The 22259-nt window shown below is 37.5% G+C and overlaps 1 protein-coding gene across 1 annotated transcript in view; it reads right to left on the bottom strand.

Annotated features, from left to right (window-relative positions):
- The window catches only part of NRK (Nik related kinase), a 2110367-nt gene that overhangs the window by 660566 nt on the left and 1427542 nt on the right, over window positions 1–22259 (bottom strand). Inside the window, exon 16 of the mRNA XM_044057244.1 lies at window positions 12237–12368. Coding sequence (XP_043913179.1) covers window positions 12237–12368 — 132 coding nt within the window. The remainder of the gene's footprint in view (window positions 1–12236; window positions 12369–22259) is intronic.

The following is a 22259-nucleotide window of genomic DNA, read 5'->3' as shown; positions in this document are numbered from 1 at the left end:
TGCGCACGTACACACACACACACACCTCCTCAATTACAGAAACATTCAATGTTTTCCTTTTCATTTAGTCCTGTACTCTACAAATGCGTTTGACAACTTCCTGCACTAGAAATATCTGCAGACAACCTGTGAGTTCGACATACCATTATGTACTCCATATGAATTAAAGGAGTAATCTGTTCTGGGCACATTGTGGGTGCTGTGAAGAGTACTTTTGGCTAACATCAAAGACTGAAACAAAACTAATTTCATGAGCTTTAATTATACTTTGATATAAAAATGGGGTCCATTCCTTTAATGGCACTAGAAACCCAAACGACTATGGAGAACTTAAACAGCAAATAGCTGTATGTGTGTAGGTTTGTGTGTCTCTGACTAATGAAAGTCATCTTCTCCATCATCAACTGCACCTAAAAATGAAAAGCAAAAAGGGTGTGTTTTTTGCTGCACCCCCCCATACAGGGGGCTGCTCCCCTCATGCCTCAATTTTATACATTTCAACTCCAAGATTGCACAACAGTGATTAAAATGAAAAAAAAAAAAAACATCTTCAACCCTACTGTCTGATATGTAGCACAAAAATCCTTACAAGCTCTCACCCACTAGCAAAGTAAAATACACACAGATCAAACACACGCACAGAAACACCATACACCTCATGCATTCCCTCCTCTGATGAAACAGGAATTGTTCTTCTCTAGACTGGGGCCTGCTATCTGAAATCAGCTGCCTAAAAACATCAAAAATCTAGAAACCATTAAACAGTACTCCATTACTCCTGTAGAAATAGAAACTGTTTGGAAAAGTTACCCATTCTACTCCAGTCACCCATTTAAAACACAATATTATAACATCAAAAGACTTTCGCCACTTTAAAGACTTACTGAGGTATGCCTTTTGATAAACTACATTCCAAGTATGGAGAAGAGAACCAGCAAATGTATAAGCCTACAGATATACCTCTGTCTAATTTGGAAAAAAGGAGGGGGAAACAGCAATCAAATTGAGTGATCAAAGAATAATGTTACAAAGCTCAAAAAGAACAAACATTTGACTAAGTATCCAAAGGCAGAAAAAATCTGCACCACGTAAAGAAATAAGCCATATGCCTATAGCAGTGCAGCCTAAAAAGGGAGGACCAGAAGAAGGAAGGCAGTGACAAAGTAACCCAAGTAACTGTGTTGGTAGAACAGGAAAACGTATCTTCTACATCATAAGCTGAAATGGAGAATACTCCAGAGGTGGCTGACCTCCACATAAGCCACTTAAACTTTAAAAAGGCATAATGGAAAGATTAAATTAAGTAAAACTAGTTGTGGGGGAAGAAGCTTAAAAAAACATTTCTACTTCTAAGCCATACTTTGAGTTAAAAAAATAGCTTATTATACAAAGTATAGAGAAAGAACGGTTCTACCACTAATCCTGCTAAAAACTTGAAAACTTTTAATAAAAATAAAACAATGATAAAATAACACACTGGCTCATAAACCTGATAAGCATTTTCGGTGTAATACCTTTTTCAAATCCTAAATGTTAGCCAGTAAAACTTCATGTTAAATACCTTCATTGTCTGGTATTCACTCATTCAAAGATACTTCGTAGCCACAGCAACGTATACACCATTTCAATTAGGTTCTTTAGAGTGCTGAAGAGGTTTTCCTTTTAGTGCAGGTTTTAAAGGAACAAATGCATTCAGACCTGGTGGCTGATCTGAACGCAAGTTCATTATCCACTTCATTTCTTCAATTTCTGTTTGATTTACTAAATCACCACCTCTTAATGATTCATGGAGCTTAGTGTCAAACTTAAAAGAATGGCTACCATTTGCACTAATGTGCATATAAAGTGCACTGCTACTATTTCTTATGTCGGATAAATGTTTTAGGATACGTTCTTTAAACATTTGGTTCGTTTTTCCTATGTAGTATGCTTTGCAGTAACTGCAGGTTGCCACATATATGATGTTCTTACTCCGACAATTTGCAAATCCGTCAGATTTATAGTTCTTAGTTAAGGGATGTATAAAGATATTCTAGTTGTTAATGTAAGAACATGCCTTGCAACTTTCACATCTGAACGTACCAACTCTCCTACTCATTTGAAAGCTCCTATTTTTGGAGAGGACTTCAGTTTCTGTTTTATAATATAGCAGTCTTTTTAGATTTTTCCTGTTCTTAAAAGAAAAACTGGGTTGATCAACAATTTCTCTAATTTTATCAGATGTTAACACTGGCCAAAATTTCTTAATGATGTTACAAATAGCAAAATTGTCAGTACTATATGTTAGCTGACATCTCAGGTTAGACTTATCACTTCAACTTTCAATGTTTTGAGAGTTCAGTATTTTGGATTCGTTTTTATGGAACTGCCTTTATTAGTTTAGTGTTCTGTCTTATGTCAGATACACATTTCATATACCTAATTTCATTCAGATGCTGCAGGTAAAAACATGAGGCATCTGTACACATCCAAGGTACCGTTCTTTTTTACCTTGGCATCTGCCTTGTTAAGAAAACAGGAGAGTTTTGACACCAGTTTTATGAAAAAAAAAAACAAAAAAAAACACATGGCTTGATCCTAACAGAACTCTGATTCTCGTTAGGGACCACAAGTGCATACAGTTCTGAGAGCCTTTTGAAAAGGAGTTCCAAATGGGATAATCAAGTTTGTGTTCAAGTTCAGATCCTACAGAGGGGGAGGTTCAAGAAAGGCAGACAGAAGACGGATATGCAAAACCCTCTTAAATAACTGCTAGGTCAGGCAGTGCTGAAGCACAGTCCTGTAACCCTTGCAAGATCAAAAGGGCAAAATAGGTGGCATATAAATCTTGGTCAAGAAGAATTTTTGTACATTTACTTGGAATCCTAGACTGGTAAGAAGAGATGAAACCCATGTTAAAGATTTTTGACATCTGGGAAAAGACTCTGCAAAGGTAAGGTAGTTGTCTAAATAAGGAAAATGTGCATGCCCTGCAATCTACCACTGGAGCTAGATACTTTGTACACACCATTAGAAATGTAGATAATCCAAAGGGTAAAGCAGATAACTAATAATGTGACCCAGATAGACAGAATCTGATATATTTCCTGAGTCCTATAGCTATGGGAATGTGATAAGCATCCCATAAATCTATCAAAGGTTATAACATTCAGAGGGGGAATGAGAGTGCAGGGTCATCATTTTTAATTGTGGTACTTTCACATGCAGATTGAGAAATGAAAGATCTACGATCATGAAAGCTCTTTCTTTGGAACCAGAACATTCTGGAATACAAGCCTTTGCCCTTTTTTCTCTAAAGGAATTGGTTTTGACTCCTATGTAAGTGTTGAAGAACCTGAGGATGAAACTGTTTGGTTGAGTGGGTGGGGAGGCAATTTTTAAATCCAGTATGTCTGCAACTCTCCTGAACCAGTGAACTGGAGACGATCGGTTGCCAAAGGGGAATTTAAACAACCAGCTTCTTTGACAGATTTTAAGAGACATCAACAGGAAGGGTGGCGATGAAGGACAGAAAACTGGCATAGTCATTCAGGAGTAAGACTTTTTTGGAAAGGCTCCTTGTGTTTGGTTACGCCCCTCCTGCAATCGTGTTTGTTCCTTGTTTGCCCTGAAGTGGCAGGGATTGCTTATTTTGATTTTTGAAGGGAAGAGAGGTTTTGTGAGATTTGTAAAAGGGCTTGAATATGTTTAAGTACTCCCTGAATTAACTTTCCTCTTTCATCAAATTATTTAAGGACTTGAGTAGTAAAAGGGCCAAATAAAACTTCATCTAAAACAGAATTAAAAATATTCAGACTTCACTTCATCAGCAAACATTTGGTTATATACCCACGCATATCTCCTCAAAACAGTAGCAGTGGCCCTAGAGATAGTATCTATACAATCATACACTCTCTTCAAAACATGTTCAGAAATTTAAGTTTAGAAACCAGAGATTTCAGAAAGGAGATATCCTCTGAAAGAAGTGAGGCAGAGTATTTCCTCACATTGTCTGCCCAAAACGGAAAACAACATCCACATAGGAGCTTCATAGTTAAAGATCCTGTATGCCAGTTGGAATGAAGGGAAAATTCTCTTATTAAATCTGTCGAATACCATGCTTTCCTTATCCACAGGCCGGGGGAATGGTATTGACCAACATTCTGTTTCCAGCTGGCAAAGAAGTAGACAGTGCAGCTGGGTAGGGTAATACCAAAGATGAGAAAACAAAAAGTGGTTAGTTTGAGCTACTTTACTGCCTTTTTGCAGACTGAAGACAGTGTCAGGGTTTTTTAACAGTCAGCATTAAATACATCCTCCAATGTTGGCAAAATAGAGGAAATGGACATGGGATGAAGTACATTCACTTGTAACATCATAATACCTCTCTTTAGTTCAGGGGAACATTCACTTGTTCTCACAAAACACCTGTCATTCATCCTGAAAATAGTCTGAGAAAAAGAAAATTCTTCCAAAGGAGGTGGTGAGGAACAAGCTTCTTCAGAATAAGAATTTTGGGCTAGTCAGCCTTCACGAGAACCTGTTTCTGTTTATATCAGAATCCTCAAATAGATTTTCCTCAGAAATTTCCTTACTTACACTGCCCTCAGATGAGGATTTTAGAGTACTAGAATTAACAGCCTGTAACAGTTGTCTTGCTAAGGTAAGAAAATAATCTTTTTCAACTGATACCATGTTCTAGGATTAACAATGTCTAACATTTTTTTTTTTAAACATACAGACAATTCCTTGGAAGACCACTGACTAGGAAATGGGGCTTCAGCCATGAGAACAGGCCACTTTCTCAAGACACTGAGAACATCTCCCAGAGCCAATGAAGATAATTCTCCCATGCCCGAATCAGACATTGGAGCAGCTGAAGAAAATGTGGCTAATCCCTGGTCCATGGTGGTTGAAAGGACTACACCAAAAGAAGACAATGAAGTAGGTGAGTGGTCTGAGGAACAGTGACTGAGCACTACTGGTTCACTCACCAATAGCTGAGGTACTGTCTGAGCCCACAGTGGTGGTAAGGACTCATTATGTTTCTTCCTTTATACTCAGCAAGAGAAGAACCAGTAGGACCGGACTAAGTATCCAAGCTGCAGTTGAGGAAGAAGTCTTAATGTAGGTAAGCAGTGTTGGAATTAGTCAGATGGAAGATAAGCTGTCAAGCCAGTGTTCACAAACAACCCACAAACAAAAATAATTTCCCACACAGTCCCCTTATTTGAAAAACACAAGCAGAAAAATCAACTGTAACAAGTAATGAAGTAAATAACAAAATACCCTGGCAGATAAAATAACAGGTAAGGTGTAACAAAATGTGCACAAAAAAACATTAAAAACATTTTCTGCCCCATTAAAACAACTTTCATTTCATAACAACATTATCAGCCTTCTTGTGATGGATGACTAGCCCAAAACTCTTATTTAGAAAAAGCTTGTTCCTCACCACCTCCTTTGGAAGAATATTCTTTTTCTCTCTGACTCTAAACCACTATAATTCTGCCAGCATATTACTTGCCTGCAATCTCAACAAATTCCTACCTTCACTCACTCTTCGCATAATGCTTAAGCCTCTCCACTACTTCATCCATTCCCCCTCCCTCATTCTATTTCGCTTCTCTCCTCTTCCTTCTAAAAAAAAAAATTCAAACCTGCTGTTTCTATTCCAAAAATGTTAACTTCTTGTAAATATTGTAACTATTTCAACTTCTTGCATTTGTAACAACCATGAAACATTGTTCTATGAAATTGCTCTTAACGTTTTAACATTCTCGTTTCTTAGTTATTCCTAATTTTGTAGCAACCATAAAACTTATTGTGCATGAATTTGCTCTGTAATATTCTCTTATTTCTCTTATTTTTCAAATATTATATAATGTCTTGTCTGGAAATGTTAATTACTAACTGTATGGAGCTTTTCTCCCTGGGCCTCAACCGAAAATGGGCTTCCGAGCCCAGTGGACTTTCCCAGTAAACAAATGCTAATAAATAAATAAAATAAAAAACATCAAACTTTAGCAAAAGCAGTGCACATTTAAAACAAAAATACCCCCCAAATCTAAAACATATGGCCTAAAGTAATACGAGTTCCCTAAAAAGAATCCATTCTATGAAAAAACAAAAATCTTCTGTTTTGTGAAAAAAGAAATGAATTCTTAAAGGGGAGATACTGTTTTAGATAAACTACATTAAAACAAGTACTTTTCATTGAAGGGCAATATTCTGTGAGGAAAAGCTCCCCAGAGGGGACTTATCAGCAGAAAGAAGCTTCAAGGTCAACAGATGCTCCTGTGAAGTCTCAGAGATGCTTACTTTTGAGATGGCAAAAACATACTGGAGAAATTTTTACTATGAATACTGATTCCCTCCACAGGGTGGCCCAATCAGCAGTCAGAGTGAAGGTGTGGAAGGAAGGCAGAGCTTTGTGAAGCAAACCAGCTGTTGTATCCTAAGCAAAATGCAACCCACATTGCCTAAAGGCTACTGCAGCAGTGAGAATGAAGATCGTCCGTGTAGTCATTCACTGATGTCTATTCCCTTAAAGAATTAATTGAACAGAACAAACTGTGTTGCAGACAAGAGTTACAAGAAGCCTCACCCTGCTTTTGCTGAACTGTTTGTGATATAATACAAATGCTTTTGAGCATGTTCTAACCACTTTGACAGTAGGAAGTTATACCATGTAATTGTAAAGTCAGGTAAAACAAGGCGCATGCATGGCCAAGGACATGGCACAAACAGTGATGTCACAGTCTGTACTAGCCTCTTCCCTGGTCAACCTACTAGCCATTTGGAGCTTTGAGTACAACTGCCACATCTTTACTGACAATCCATCAGTCTTATCAAAACAATAACACCTCTGAAAGATGTAAATATCTGCTCAAGCTGGAGGCAAAGCTCTCAATACTAATATCAGTAAGTTACATCCCAGCAATGCACAGCATTCCTAACTCTAACCTACTTATGCTGAAGCATTAAGGAAAGTTACCAAAGCCGGCAGGCACCACACTAGTAAATTTCAGATATCTAGACACACCGTTCTTGAACCTGCAACTACACCTACTTCAGCTACCTACAAGAGCCATCATGGCTGCAAGCCTACATCCCTAGGGAAATGACAACCTGTAGCACCCAGTGGAAATGTCTTAACAGGAGACTCCACAGTTAGCCACACTGATTCTGCACTCAAGAGGCAGGACAAGGATATGGCAACAGTAACCTGTCCCCATGGTGCTGGGATCCATGATGTCACTAAGGCCCTTAGATCCCTCTACTTGCCCAAATATGTCTATGACCTTGTGGTTTCTCACACAGGAGTGAATTATCTTAAGTATTCTACCCTAACAAAGATGCAAAGAGACATAACTGATCTCTCTTTGCATGAGCCCGAAGAAGGTGAAGTATTAGTTTTAAGCAGTACTGTACCAGCTCTAAAGAATGATGCGCAAGTTCACTGACAAGATAATTAGCTTCGACAACTGAATAACAACTTGTAACATTTTAGGGGGGACCCAGCATGTTGGCATGGGAAGCAATGGGAAGAAGGCTGATCTGCTTCACCAACGATGGCTTGCACCTTTCTTCTCCATGGCTTTCATATGCTGGTAAAAATTGTGCTACACCCACAGTGGCTTTTTAGGCATAGCGCAACTTCTGACTATCCCATCATAAATTCAGTCAACAAGGTGACATTTTCTAATGTGAGAGCTCTAAACAATGACAAGCAACAAGCCCAGGATAACAGTCATCCACATCCACAGCATTGTAGTTACTGAAACAGAACTTCAATGTACTGACAACATTCCCTCCATACCTAGCTTTAGCATCCATCACAAGTTGAGGCCCTCCTGAAGCTATAGGGTGTATCTGTATTTTTATATCACCCCATAGCTTTAGGAGGCTATGGGGTATATCTGTATTTATATATCACACCATCACCTCATGATGAGAATGAATCACTTATCCTCTAACCTCCATGTATCAGTCATAGTTAGGACATCTTTCTGCCTCACGCAGTTAATATCCAAAGGCATCTTCTCCAGATCCAAAGAAGTTCTAGTCCTTCTCTACACATCCTTTATTAGGCCTACTATTAAACAGAATGCCCCCCTTCAGCATGCTTTTCTCCATACATCTTAATCAATTACAGCATTCCGAAAGGTTCCTAAGCCGTTTACTTGAATAAGCTCCCTAAGCTTTGCAGACGTACTGAAAGCCCTCTTCTTATACTTCATCTCATACAGTCGTGTGTGTGTGTGTATGTGTGTGTATATGTGTGTGTGTTGGGGGGGGGTGCCTGGCATTGTGCTATCTCCCTCAGCTTTACAAACCCAGTGGCATCACCAGCACCCAAACCAAAGACCTTAACCTGCACTGACACAAACAGGCCATGATACAACAAATTTATATTTAAATCCTATTCCTTTCCCTATACGATTGACTCTTTTTTGCATATCAAACAAAGCAGCACCTTGGCCATTTTCAAATCCAGCCAAAATGATTGGATGGGTGACAAATTCACTCCTGCTGAATGCAGTACGGCTGTCTCTTCTTGGTCAGGATAGCCAAATATGTTGTTGTCCTATTGGGTTGCTCTACCCATCATTGGTCTTCTGGACCTCACCTATTACCTACCTATGAACTGCAAATCTCCAGATTTTGGAATCCTCTGATACCGTTTGCTCATTGTAGAAGCCCCTTTTGAATGCACAACAAAGGACATTGTTGGTCCACTTGTAAAAATCAAATAGTGGCCATCGGCTTACCTTAGTAATTGTTGCACAATCAACAATACTTCCTGAGCTAGTGTCCCTGCAAAGAGTCAATGCAAAGGATACAGCAGCAGAACTAATGCCCTTTTCTAGGGTTGGAATTCCCTGAGAAATTCTTACAGACCAAGGTACCCATCCACATCCAGAATAATGCATGAACTTTACCAGTGTTTTAAAGTGAAGCAGCTAAGGGCATCTGTGCAGCCCCTTCAAACAGATGAGCAAGCAGAACCATTTAACAAACTTTTCAAGTCTATGATATGAATTCTATAGAGTTAGATGTGAAAACCTGAGACCACCTACTGCCATATCTTCTTTTTGCTTTAAAACAAGTATCCCAAGCTTCAAATGGTTACAGATCATTTAAAATGCTACACAGCAGATACCCCCAAAGCCTACTAGATACAGCAAAAGAAACATAGTAAGAGAACACCTTTAAAACATGGAGAATTTCACAAATTTACAGAACAAACTAAAAGCTGCAATTCTTATAGTAAAATATCATGTGAAGAAGACACAGCAGAGCACATATAACAGAAGTAATTATCTTAGAGATGAAGTACTTGTATTCATAGGTTCACAGGTGTTTACTAGGCTAACAACCACAAGGGACATTTTGGTTCTCAATGCTGAAAACAAGTTCCTTCCCAAGTTGCAATGCACTCAACAAGTTGTAGGTTAAGTGAATTATAAAGGAAGACAGCTAGGGAAAAAGACACCAGTAAAACTGTACCACATAAATGTTCCGAAACCATTTCTGTAGTAAGTAGTTTGCAGGGGGAGTTAAATGTTCCCACAGTATGTCATAATGTCAAAACAGGGCAGACGCTATCAGTGTCTCGGAAACAAGAAGTAAAAGAATTTGTACTTGTGAATAAGGACATATTCCCCAGAGTACATAGTTTCATAGGCAAATACTAGGTTAATGATAGCAGGGGGCGTTTTTAAGCTGAGCCATGTTCCTGAAATGTATCTGACAAAATTTAAAATCCTAAGTTTATTTTAATGGGTATAGGTAAAGCTTGGGCACTTGTAGGTAAGCATTTACATGCCGCCACTAACTGAGACAAAGGTGCCAGACCAGACTACATTTCCAATTGCCCATCCACTGGTCCACGTTATGCTTGAACTGGGTTAGGGAAGAACTCTAATTCACATGGATGAGAAGCCTGTTTCAGGAAAGGCTTAAGGTCTCTGAGACGCATAATTGTCCCTACAACATGCCCTGTTAATATTGCAGATGAGGTTAAGATCCCTAGATCGGGTAATTCTGAAGTTATTTGTTTTGCATATGTGCAACTCGTCCATCAGATGGGGAATCTAAGGTTACATTAATGAGGGACCACTTAAAGAAAAACTGTGCCTCAGAGAAAGCATACTTGAAACCTTTCTGAATATCAGAGTCCCAATGTCATGCAATTTTACATGAACTACAGAAAATGCTTAGACTTGAGGTTTCAGAGCAATTAGAAGTCACACTGTACTTGTCCCCTTACCCTGATTGGTTTTGTAAGATTTTACAACAACTTTAGGAAGCTAAATAGTATACCAGAACTAGAGTCCTAACCCATCCCCCACGTGAACAAACTGCTTTAAAAATGAGCAAGGCCAGGTTTCTGTCCACTTTAGACTTAACCATAGGCTATTAGTAAATTGTGCTAGATGCACATGCCAAAGAAAAAATGGCATTCTCTACAGCAAATTGATTCTTCCATTACATTTCAGAGTCCTGCCTTTTGTGCTCCATTGATCATATGCAACATTCCAGTGGCAAAATGGACATTTTTAGATCTACACCAGATATGCAGCAGCCTACCTGGATTAAGTTGGGATATTCTCTGAGGATTAGGAAAACCATCAACCTAAAGCTTATGATATTTTAAATTCTCTGCATCAAGATATTGACAGGAAGGAACATTGCATTTACTATATTAGCAGGGATCTTAATAACCACGAGACACACTTCTCAGTTACAGAAAGTGTTTAGCCATTAAGTGGATCACCACCATCCTGAAATATTACTTCTTGGGGACAGAGTTTGCCCTGATCACAGATTATGGCCCTTTCAATGGCTCTTCTGACACAAGGACACCAGCCAAAAGCTACACTGGTGAGCAATGCCACATTGACTCTCCAGGTATTGTCCATGCAACAGGAGGCTGCAGTACGGACAGTGTACTGACTCTCCATTCATTGTCTGTACTACAAACCCTACAAAAATACAGAGTTATCTACATAAAATCAACAATGTCAAAGTTAATGAATAACAGCTGCACATAGGGTCATTTAAAACACAGTGCCCTGTGCACACATTATTTGACTTTTGGGTTCAAGGAGAGACAAGAGGACTCTTGTTGGAGTTACACAGACCATAAAGAAGAACAATGGCAGTCCAGAAGATAGTTCTATGAGGACAGGGACCTTGCCCTTGACAGAAGCCAGCTGGATGTACTACTGCCAGGTTAGAAGACAAAGCTGTTCTGTTGTTCAGGACTGCTGGAATTGTGAAGACAGCTACTCTGCAGCTACACATCTTTAAGTATTGTTGTTTACTTTTGCCAGGTTCTCTGCCACAGACATGTGTGGAAAGGAACACAAAGTACAAAAGTTTGCTGCATTATGAAAAAGGTCTTCCTGAAAGGTGAGCTAATTTATATTATACTGCAGACTGACTTATATGCCAAAAATGGCATTTCTTTTCAAAACTTCACTTATTTGCCAATAAATCTGAAGTCACAGAGCTGATTTACTGCCCTACTTACTGCAGTAGACATACATATGTGGGCCTCGTGCATGATTACAATCAACTGGCAGACTACATAGATTAAAGCAGGACTTGCTCTCCAACAAGCTTTGGGTCAAGTTCTGGCAAACAAAAAAAAATTTCAGCAATTTGTGGAGTTGAAATTTGAGCAACTCAGCAAATCATTTTATATTTACACATATCTCTTATATACATCTAAATGCATTTGAGAAGGAAACAACTGGCATTCACAGCTCACTGTATGACGCAGACAAACTGGAAACTTAAGTATAACCCAATTTTTTTTTTATCAGAGACTCTGAAAGCACAAATGTACAAAAGTATATTATGTAAGCGTGCAGCTCATTATGTACACGTCCACAGTTACAGTGAGACCTTATAAAACTTATCCATAAATAATATTCCTTTTTATATAAATACACAGAAGGAAGGAAAGAAAGATGAATGAAAAAATCTTCAGACATTTAGGCTTGGTTGAAGTGACAAAGTAACCAGCACTCATGACTCATTTAGTTACATGATCACTGCATGCAGCCTTCCATCTGCTCAGTTAAATAGCATACAGCACACAAGAAATAATGCACTATCCGCTTTTGTCTCTCCCTCTCTCTCTGTTCATCTTCCTCACTCTTAAATATGAAGATAGACACAGAGTCATTTGGTAGATTATGTGTGCTCTGTGGTTTCACATACAGGACAACACACTCTGTTACCTTTGGAGGATTCTCATCAGCTTGTTTGTCATTCCAGAAGACATCATCTTGCAATGGTGAAAATGGGGTTAAAGCCATGCCTGATACGGAAGTGCTAAAATGGGCTTCAATGCTGCTTGGAATACGGCCTGTCTACAAAGCATAGAAATGGCATTCATTAATCATTCTGAATTTTATCATCTACAACATTGTAGAATGAATATTTTAAAATCACATTTTGGAGTTTATAGCATGCTTATCTGAGATAAGGTCTTGAATAAAGTGCCATTGTGCTACCTGATAAATAAAAGACCAGTAAAAATCTTAGCAGCTCACATATCTGCCTCTGTAGTCTATGTTTTATATACAAAAACAGCAGTTTAACCTTGCAAACCCTTCTCTCACATTTTACATCATTACAACTGGTTAATGATGCTACTTCCCTGGTTAGAGCTGGTAATTAATTCCAGCTGCTTTAGCTGTGAAATTAAACCAATGCTTCTATTTACTGAGCTGCCATGGAGGCAGCTGCAGTCGGTTTGTATCTCACATACAGCATTAAGTGTGCCCTTCTTAATTTTAACACTGAACAAATAATCTTATGGGAAGGCCTTATAGAGTATCATCAATTTACCCCACTGCCTCCTTTATCTGAAAGAAAACTGATGCAGAGAACTCGTACAAGTCTTTCAGTATAAAAAGAAAAGATTTATTTGTGGCGTTGTTCTAGTTAAATTCTTTTGCATGTGCTGTAGTTTTGATATGAATTTCTTTTCATGTGGGTTCCACAAAAAGGCCACATACTCCAGACAAAAGCAGTAAAACGTTTATGAGTACAGCTAAGTATTTAAGAATGCAGAAAATTAACTTGGTTGTTTAGAAACTGCAACAATATTCATAGAGTATCAATAATGTTCCCAACGTCTTTATATAAATCACAACAAAGCATATGGTAACCTTCTTACAACAATCTTCAACACAGATTTTAACTTGGTTGTTTGCAACTTTATCAACATGCACAGACTATCAATAATGTTCCCAAGGTGTTTACACAAATCACAATGAAGTATATGATCTCCTAACAACAATCCTGAACCTAGATTTTTCCAAGTGTTACCATATTACTTTTGCTGGTATTAATTTATTCTTTCACCACTTTGCATACTCATTCAAAGAGTTGTGCAATCTGCTTGCATCCAGTAAATTCATTATTGCACATATTGTTTTATTTCTTCTAGATGTTTTACTTCTGCAATTTCCTGTGGTGTTAGCAAATCCACTGTACTTGAAGGTCACAAACTGATTCATTAAGAACATTTAACTTCATTCCATTAATGCTGGCCACATCTATTTTGTGATTTATTTAATCCAACATTTTATTTCACAAAGCCACTGAATTATCCAATTACATACACACACATATATATATATATATATATATATATATATACACACACACACATACATATACAATTACACACACACAAGTACATATATATTAATATATATTATACACATATATAATTAGGCAACAATCATACTCAATTATATCAAAAAATTTGTAATATCCATTAAATGGATCACTCTAATACCATTGTTGATATTTTGGGCAAGACCATCACTAAAATGCCAAACAGGTAATGCTGATGAGTGAGTCCTGCATGCATACTAATTTTTGCATATTGTACCTTTTTCAACTAACGCAGTAAATCAGGCAAACAGTGCTAAAATAATATTCCAACACAACCAATAAGAATTACTGGGTTACAACTTTTTTTACGTTTATTTCCTCTCTTCTTTTGTATAACTGTTTAAGTATTACTAATTTCCATTCAGTCAGAACAGCAGTTTTATTAAGAGTATCACTGAAAAGAGCTGTGATCTCCCTAATGCATGAACGTCCCAGCTGAACACTTTGATCAGTAACCCTGTAAATTGCTGGAGATGTTATGTTTATATTTAATTGCTTAGCAATACTTCTGTTGATAGTTTAATGTTATTTATTTATTTGATTCACCCTTTGTTGACTGGGTTAGTCCCACTAGGCTAGTAGCCTGTTTTGAGGGAAGACATTTGGCCAGGGTATCAGAGAACTTCCTTGAGCACTAGAAGGGTTCAGAGGGCTATCACTAGTGCTTGGAAGAACTCCAAGATGGAGGTATGCAGAAGTAACAGCATGGAGGAGAGCAGCGTACAATCATTTGGAAATATTGAGAATGATGCTGAACACAGTGAAATCAAAATGGATACGGTAGCATGTGCTGTTGTGCAGACACTGGAAGCTAATTTTGTCACTGTCAGCACTCCACAAGGATCGATATTAGGACCCTTCCTCCTCCTTAACATTTTTATAAACTACATACTGCCACCCACCTAGCAAAGTTCAATATGCTGCCGTAGCAGCCCTTATAAGATCAGCCCAATTCCTACCAATCCTTCAGGATATCAAAATTCTTTCACTGATATTGAAACTTGGCTAAAAGATGCAAATCTTTTAAATCCCTTGATAATATATCCATATCCAGTGAACTTAGACATAGAGCTAATAAGCTATGATCCTACTTAATTGCACTCTTTTTGTAGTTATTTATGGTTTTCTAAGGTAATTAAGGGTTTTATTGCTCACTTTGCACTAAGTGGATTCAGACCAGTGTACTCACAGTGGTTTGATCACTTTTCAGCTTGTCACTGGTCCTTTTTTATGTTTTACAGAGACGTGATTGGTTAATTTCCACAGTAAGTGTATCCAACCACACACGCATTTTCTTATTGTATCAAAGGCCAATATGGGATTATAAGGAATGGCACTGGTTTAGTTTGACATTGATTTATCCAATCAGTTTACATCTTTTTATGGCATAACAGGGTTTTGGCAAAAATGGATTGTAGTTACAACCTAGATCAAAGAACAAAACACAGACCCGTAGTGTCCCTGAATGTACAAGCTAATTTAATTAATATTATATTAATCTGACATGTTATGCTGTGGTGGTGCAGCGGTAGCATTGTTGCCTCACAGCAAGAGGTTCTCCCGTTCGATTCTCGGCTGGAGTGTGGAGTCTGCATATGGGTGGGCGTTCGAAAGACGTACGTAAATGAGCGTGCCTTCATTGAAGGTTGAACGACGAGCTGGCACCTCGGAGTTCTTCAAAATCTACTGCCAATCATTAGTGGACCTGAGTTCCGCTGTGGCAACCCCTAACTGGGAAAAGCCGAAAGACAACAACATTAATCTGACATGTTCTTTCAAGGTTTTTATGGCTTCTAAAGGTTTTTACGAAATGTACTGAATATCTGCAGTAGTTAAATATGGACCTATGCTATGATAGTGGTTTTACTGCCTTTACCTTGTTTTTGGTCTTTTTTCTGATTTACAGAGTTTTGACTGGACCCTTTTTAGGGGATATGAATCCAATCAGGTACAAATGTCTTTCCTTTAATTCAAAGGCTGATATTGTTATGCATGCAATTTTATTGGTTTACTAATTCAAGTTTTCTATTGGTTTTACTTAAGCAGCTTGTGTTTTATTGGCACAAACATTAAGGGGTGTGTATTTAAATGTATTTAAGGTACAAAACAATTGTTTACTTTTAATTTTATATTAAATGGTTGTGAAGATGTCTACAAAAAGTGAATAGAAGAATGCACCCTACCAACCTATTAAAGTTCCTGCTTTTACCGTTTGCTGCCTGGACGTCTGAATTGTCATTTGGAGCTTCTGTTTATTGTCCACTGAGTTTCATTGGCTTGTGTTTTGCGGTTTTTCGACAAAAAAAAAAAAACAAAATATATGCTCATTACTCCCAAACAATACCAGAAAGAAACAATCTTTCAAAATAACCTCATCCAACACAAAAATTGAAACTGTAAACAAAACAAAACTGACAATGGCCTCAAATGAGACACACATGTTGCGTGCCATTAAAAAAACACACCAGAAATTTAGCTCCCTCTAGAGCAAAACACTACTGGCCAGATGATGCAAGATAAACACTAGCATCTATCTACTTTCTTCCATCCCTCCTATATATTTTATTTATTCTCACAGACCAAAATACTACAATTACAGCTAAACTCTTCACTTGTTACAATAACGCAGCCAAATTTTCTGCCAGTGTTACTTACTGGACTTTTCATTGCTGAACACTGAAACAACTAAACTGTCTTGATCCACCCAACTATTTAACATACTGATCTTATTTCTGCACACAGTCTTACAGATAAAACAGAAGAATGTCAAGCCCTAAAAGGTACTCTGTAGCACTACTCTCCAGAAAGAGACCTTTGCTCCTTCAGTAAGCTATCAGTAATCAAAGTATAACACTGTAGATGACTTAATACACTCCCATTATATATTTTAAAACACACCTAAGACAAACCATGACATTTTCCACCTTCAAGCCCTTACTAAAACACCAAACACACACACACGGCTGTACACATGCTCCTTACCCGGTACCTTCATTTACCCATGTTAGCACACATTTCATATCCCTTCATAACCTATAACCCCTTCTAAACAATATTTTGTGCAACTCCTCCTCAGTTTCCTTCCTCACACTTGAATTTCTTTCTGATCCTTTCACTTTATCCACCTTAAAACAGTTTCCACCACTCCTTAAAAACTGGTTCTATGACAGCAAGTACCCTAGTTTTCTTACCCCCACTATCCTGGATTCATAAGCTGTACAATGCCTCTCTCCCTCTTCTAGGTTTAACTACTAACTATCTACAACCAATGTTTCATGAGTCTTACCTCAATTGTACTTATTCCTAACATCTATACTGTAAACCCTCCTTATCCATGTCTTATAAGTCAAAGGTAATGTCTCTGTCACATATACTGCACGTGAACTGTTGGCATACTAAAAGTTTATACTACGAATTTAATGTTATGTATAATTTTACCACAAAAGAAATACCCATTTTATTTTTTTTACAGTGTCACTGCAGAACACTTACCTGTTTGTATCTAGCTGTAAACACAAACTAAGTCGGTACTGCTGTCTTAAGAACTATCTACGTAATACACCTCTGTTAATGTTTTTCTTACATATATCTGCTGGAGCTTTTCTCCCTTGTCTTCTGTTGAAAATGGCCTTTGCCCAGTCGGACTTTCTGGGTAAACAAAGACAAAAAAAAAACTAATAAAATATATAAATGTGCAGAGTATTCTTTTTTTTCAAAGTGTCAGGAATCTCTCACTTGGATAGTGGTTCTCCTACACAGGCTGGGATTCAAACAGCATATACAGAAGTCTTGTCTGATTTCTTCTCACAGGATTGTTTTCTTGGGGTAACCTAGACACCTCAGCTCAAAGAGATTATCTTCCACAGAAAAACATGTACCTGTACGTAGATCTATTCTTGTGTTTTTCTTCTCAGACTACCATCTTAGCAAGGGTAAGCATTCTAGGTCTTATGGCATCTATGATACTCATGAAAAACAACAAAAAATAGGCAGGCAACAGTAATAAACTTTTATGGTTAGCGCTTTTGTCAAGTATTCTTACACTCAACTTCATCAGACACTAGTTAAAAGAATGGAAGTCATATTTAAAACCAGATTCATAGTCACATGTTCAGTCACCTCACATGACATCATGTCACCTGATACAATTCTCATAAAAGTTTAAGAATTACTGTTGCCTGCCTATTTTTTGTTGTTTTTCAGTAGTTTGTTTGCAGTTTGACTCGTCTATGATACTCATACCACCTCCTGCAAGATTCCATCAGAAAAAAATCCAATGTTACCGGAAATCTTTATGGCGCCAGAATCAACATCCCCTGAGGTTTCAGCATCTGGACTTTGGGTTTGTGTAAATAAAGACTTTGTATTGGACAAACCAAACTTCTCAGAATCCAATTTTGCCATTCTCCCTCCCTGCTCCAGCACAGTCAGTCAGAACAGACAGCTCAGACTTTGTCTGGGTAGCAGTGTCTATAGGAATAAAAGTGCAGAGTCTTTGGAATGTAAAAGATCAAAACGCAAACACAACAGATGTTAGTTTTTATAAATGCTCTCAACTTTCTCAATCTGTGGTCCCTGGGACCTTTATAAGTATCTACAGGAAACACCACAGTTATGTGGTACATAAATAAGCAAGGAGGAACCACATATTATTCTCTATGCAGAAAAGCTATAGTAGCCTGGGATATAGCTTTACAGCACAATCTTGCTCTACAGGCATCCTGCATACTCTCAAGAGCAAAACCTTGCTGGAGACCAGCTGAGAAGGACTAAGAGAGACTCTCACAAATGGAAACTGAATCAGAGAGTCTTCCAAGATTTGATCCAACTGTGGTGAACACCTCAAATAAGATTGTTTTGCCTGTACTCGTAATAACTGGACAAGATTCTGTTCCAGGGCTCCATGCAAGAAGATCTGGAAGACGGATGCTTTTTCTTTTCCTTGGACAGGAATGTTCTGGTATGCTTTTCAGCCCTTTCCATTTATATCCAGGTTCATTTTGAAAATTCAGAAGGACTCCCCTTCTGGACTAGGCACTCGTGTTTCTCTGCTCTTTTGAATATGACCAGGAGCTATTACAACTAGCTTTCTCACAGAATGAATCTACACACACAAGACCATGGGTCTGACCCCAAACAACTGCAACTGACTGCCTGGATGATACAATTTTAATACCTTTTAGGCACCTTTTTTCTGAGGCTGTGCAACAGGTATTATTTTGAGACAAGAAAGTTTGCTACTAGAATATCATATTAGCAAATGGAAAACATTTTCTAGTTGATAGCAGGAAAATAACCAGCACCCATTGAGGACTCGTGTTTCTCTAGTTCTGTATTATTTGTGTGAGTTACTAGCTTACGGCTTGTCTTACTCTCAAATCAAGGTTCATTTGTTGGCCATTTCATCATGTTTGTCCATGGATCCCCAGTCTTTCAATGTAGTCTCATATGAAAATGTTTTTGAAAGGGGTGAAGCCTCCTAGAAAACAGGTGGCTCCTCCAAGGAATGTTAAGTTTGTGTTGGAATAACTCTTGCTCAGTTTGAACCAGCCCATCAGGCTGATCTGATCTTGTTGACATGGAAAACTGTTTTAATCATTGTTTGACCTCTGCAAGAGCAGTACGAGTTACAAACTTTCATGGTTGGTCAACATTATCTAATTTTTCACAAAGATGGGGTTTAAGAATAATCCTTCATTTATGGGTGTTCAAGTTTACCTCAAGCCAAGTTATCGCATGGTCTTCTTTCTAGAACCTAAAAATGAGACCGAAAGGATATATCATGCCATGAATAATCCACAGACAACTCAGGAACAATCTTGATAGAAAAAATATCTTTCAGATCTTCTGATGAGTTTTTCATCTCTTGCAAAGGTAAGAAATAGAAATGACGTGATAAAACAGAATATTTTCAAATGGTTGCCTCATGCCATTACCCTATGCAATACTCACTGCAATAACACTATTCTAAGGCAGGGTCAAGGCTCATTCCATTAGGGACTTCGTTTCATCTGTTGCTTTTTGGAAAGAGTTGCATTGTAAAGTATTCTAAAAGCAGTAACTTGGTCCACTGTACATACTTTTACAAAACACTGTAAACTAAATGTTCTACGACATTTCTCCACAGGCTCCTGGGCCCTCATATCCTACCTCCTCCCAGTCATCTGAGACTATGATAATTTACCTATACAACTTATGCTACTGCAACAATGACTCATGTGAAGATCATAGCACAGATGTCTAAGCAAATTTACCATAACAGTACACAATTCAATGATTAATGTTATAGTAGCCACACCCTTCCTCGACCCCCTTTATTTTTGTATGATTTGTATGCCAGGGTGTGTCCATTTGGTATTATTTTCCTAGCATTGCCTCCTTCCCTCTGTTGGCAAGAAAACTCTGAAGGGCTTAGCACCCAGACCTCATTTTTAGTCAGCTCAGCACGAATTGACTAATGGTTTAGGCATGCGGAAGGTGCCTTGAACCTTTGGAAGCTGGCCAGCTGTTCTAGCCTTAACAGGATAAAACCTATGCAGCATATGTTGCTGCAGCAGTGATCATTCAAACAAAGATGATTATGGTAATTTTGTTTACTGAACAACCGTCCTTTATCATATAGCGAAGATGAACCCGGACTAGCTACTCATGTTATTTTATTTACTAAGACATCTGTCTTATTAACTGTATATACAAATTGACTACTGAAAACCATAAATATAACAGGCCTAAATTTGATTAATCCTCTATCAATATCCCTAAAATGTCAGTGACTACCTACCATGTTAACAAAAGTTACATGTCATATGATTTTGCAATCAAATGTGTTTGAGTGAACATATTTCCTTCTATATTAATCTACCCACATCTGTATAATCTATCATGTATAGAACAGCTTAATCTTGTATTGTACTTGTACCTGTGAAATATTGTTTTTATATATAATTGTTTTACTTTGTCTTCGAGGAGCTTTTCTCCCCGGGCCTCTCCTTAAAATGGACATATATCCAGCTGGACTAGCCCAGTCAACAAATGTAAAATAAAAATAAATACTGAATCAACTGCTTTAAAACCTTTAATATGGACTATTTTAAAGACTAGCCTCAACTTACTTTACGATTTGCCCATTGTTTGCTCACTGTATATAAACTACTTTATCTCAATAACAACTCCAAGAGTTGGTGGCTGCTCAGGTGAAAGTAAAATATTTCAAGTCACTTATAAAAAGAGTAGGGGAAGTCTCTTGTATCATGGCCATATCTCGCTCTTTGTCATTTTAAATATCACCACAGGTCTCCCCTGAAAAGAGGCTGCTGCGTAGTGGTATTAACCCAGTCAACAAAGCATAAATAAATACATGAAAACGAATAAATAAAACTATCACTAGCCCAATTAACCACAAAACTTACTTAGCTTGGGCTTCTACCTCAATGACAAAGGATCAGCTACACACAATTAAAAAAATATATTTTTTTATATCATTTTAGGTTACAGCTTTACAGAAAAATGCAGCTATACCTTTTATACAGAAATACACACTTTTAGGCTTGAAGTCACAACAAAATTAGCTTTTGAAAATAAAACTGTTTAGAATACTGTAGTTTCTTCCAACTTGAAAAGGCCATTTTGGTCTGTATTTCTATCCTAACTTCAAATGAGAACCTTGCTATTACTTTAGGACATGACACCTGGATATTCAGCCATATGCTACACACTGTATGAATAAGTAATAATTAGACAAAACAAGATAACACATCTCAAATAAACTTGCGTACTTGTAAGAACATGAAAAATATGCAGTTTACTGTAACATTTAAAAGGACAAAATAAAAATCAATTTTTGCTGAGAGAAGAGTATTTTTAGTTATCTTTTCATAAGATCACACTCAAGAGTATGACAGAGATATATAGCAAGAATTTCCACCTGGCCAATAGAAAATGTAATTTTTCGTGAACCATAACGAAAAAGAAGAGTCACAGCTGAAAGTTTAAGACTACTTTCAGTACCTAATAATGCAACAGGATCATACTTTTGAAACTGTTGGAAATATTATTCATTCTACCACATTTTTCAGAATAATATCATAACACAGAGATATGAAATACACTTGAGTAGCGATTCCACATATAAAGACAAATACACATCTGTATTCTTAACGTAATACATACTTTACTGTGCGAGTTATCTTAATTTAGATGAGTAGGAAGTCATAATTCCAACAACAAAAACTTCATGATTCAAGTGAAATGTATACAATTTTTACATCTAATGCACTGAGAATTTAGTAAAGATGAATTCTAAAGCAGTATTATACTCTGTACACTGAGCAGAAATAATGTACAATACCCCTGATGGAAATACTATGCATTGCAAAATGTGATCCTGAAGGTTCTGAACTCTTGCATTTACTGCCTACATACAAAAGACCATGTTTAAATCCTCCATTTGAGATTTCATTACAAAACTTTCAAGTGACCACCAAGATATTCAGCTATAAAATGCACCTTAGACTGACAATTTTCCTTTAGCAATTTCAATGCACTTCAGTAATAAATTTAACTACACCATTTAA

The sequence above is a fragment of the Protopterus annectens genome, chromosome 15.part0, assembly GCF_019279795.1.
Source record: "Protopterus annectens isolate FY-2018-M chromosome 15.part0, PAN1.0, whole genome shotgun sequence".
NCBI classification, from domain to species: Eukaryota; Metazoa; Chordata; order Ceratodontiformes; family Protopteridae; genus Protopterus; species Protopterus annectens.
This window is presented reverse-complemented; position numbering and strand designations above follow the sequence as displayed.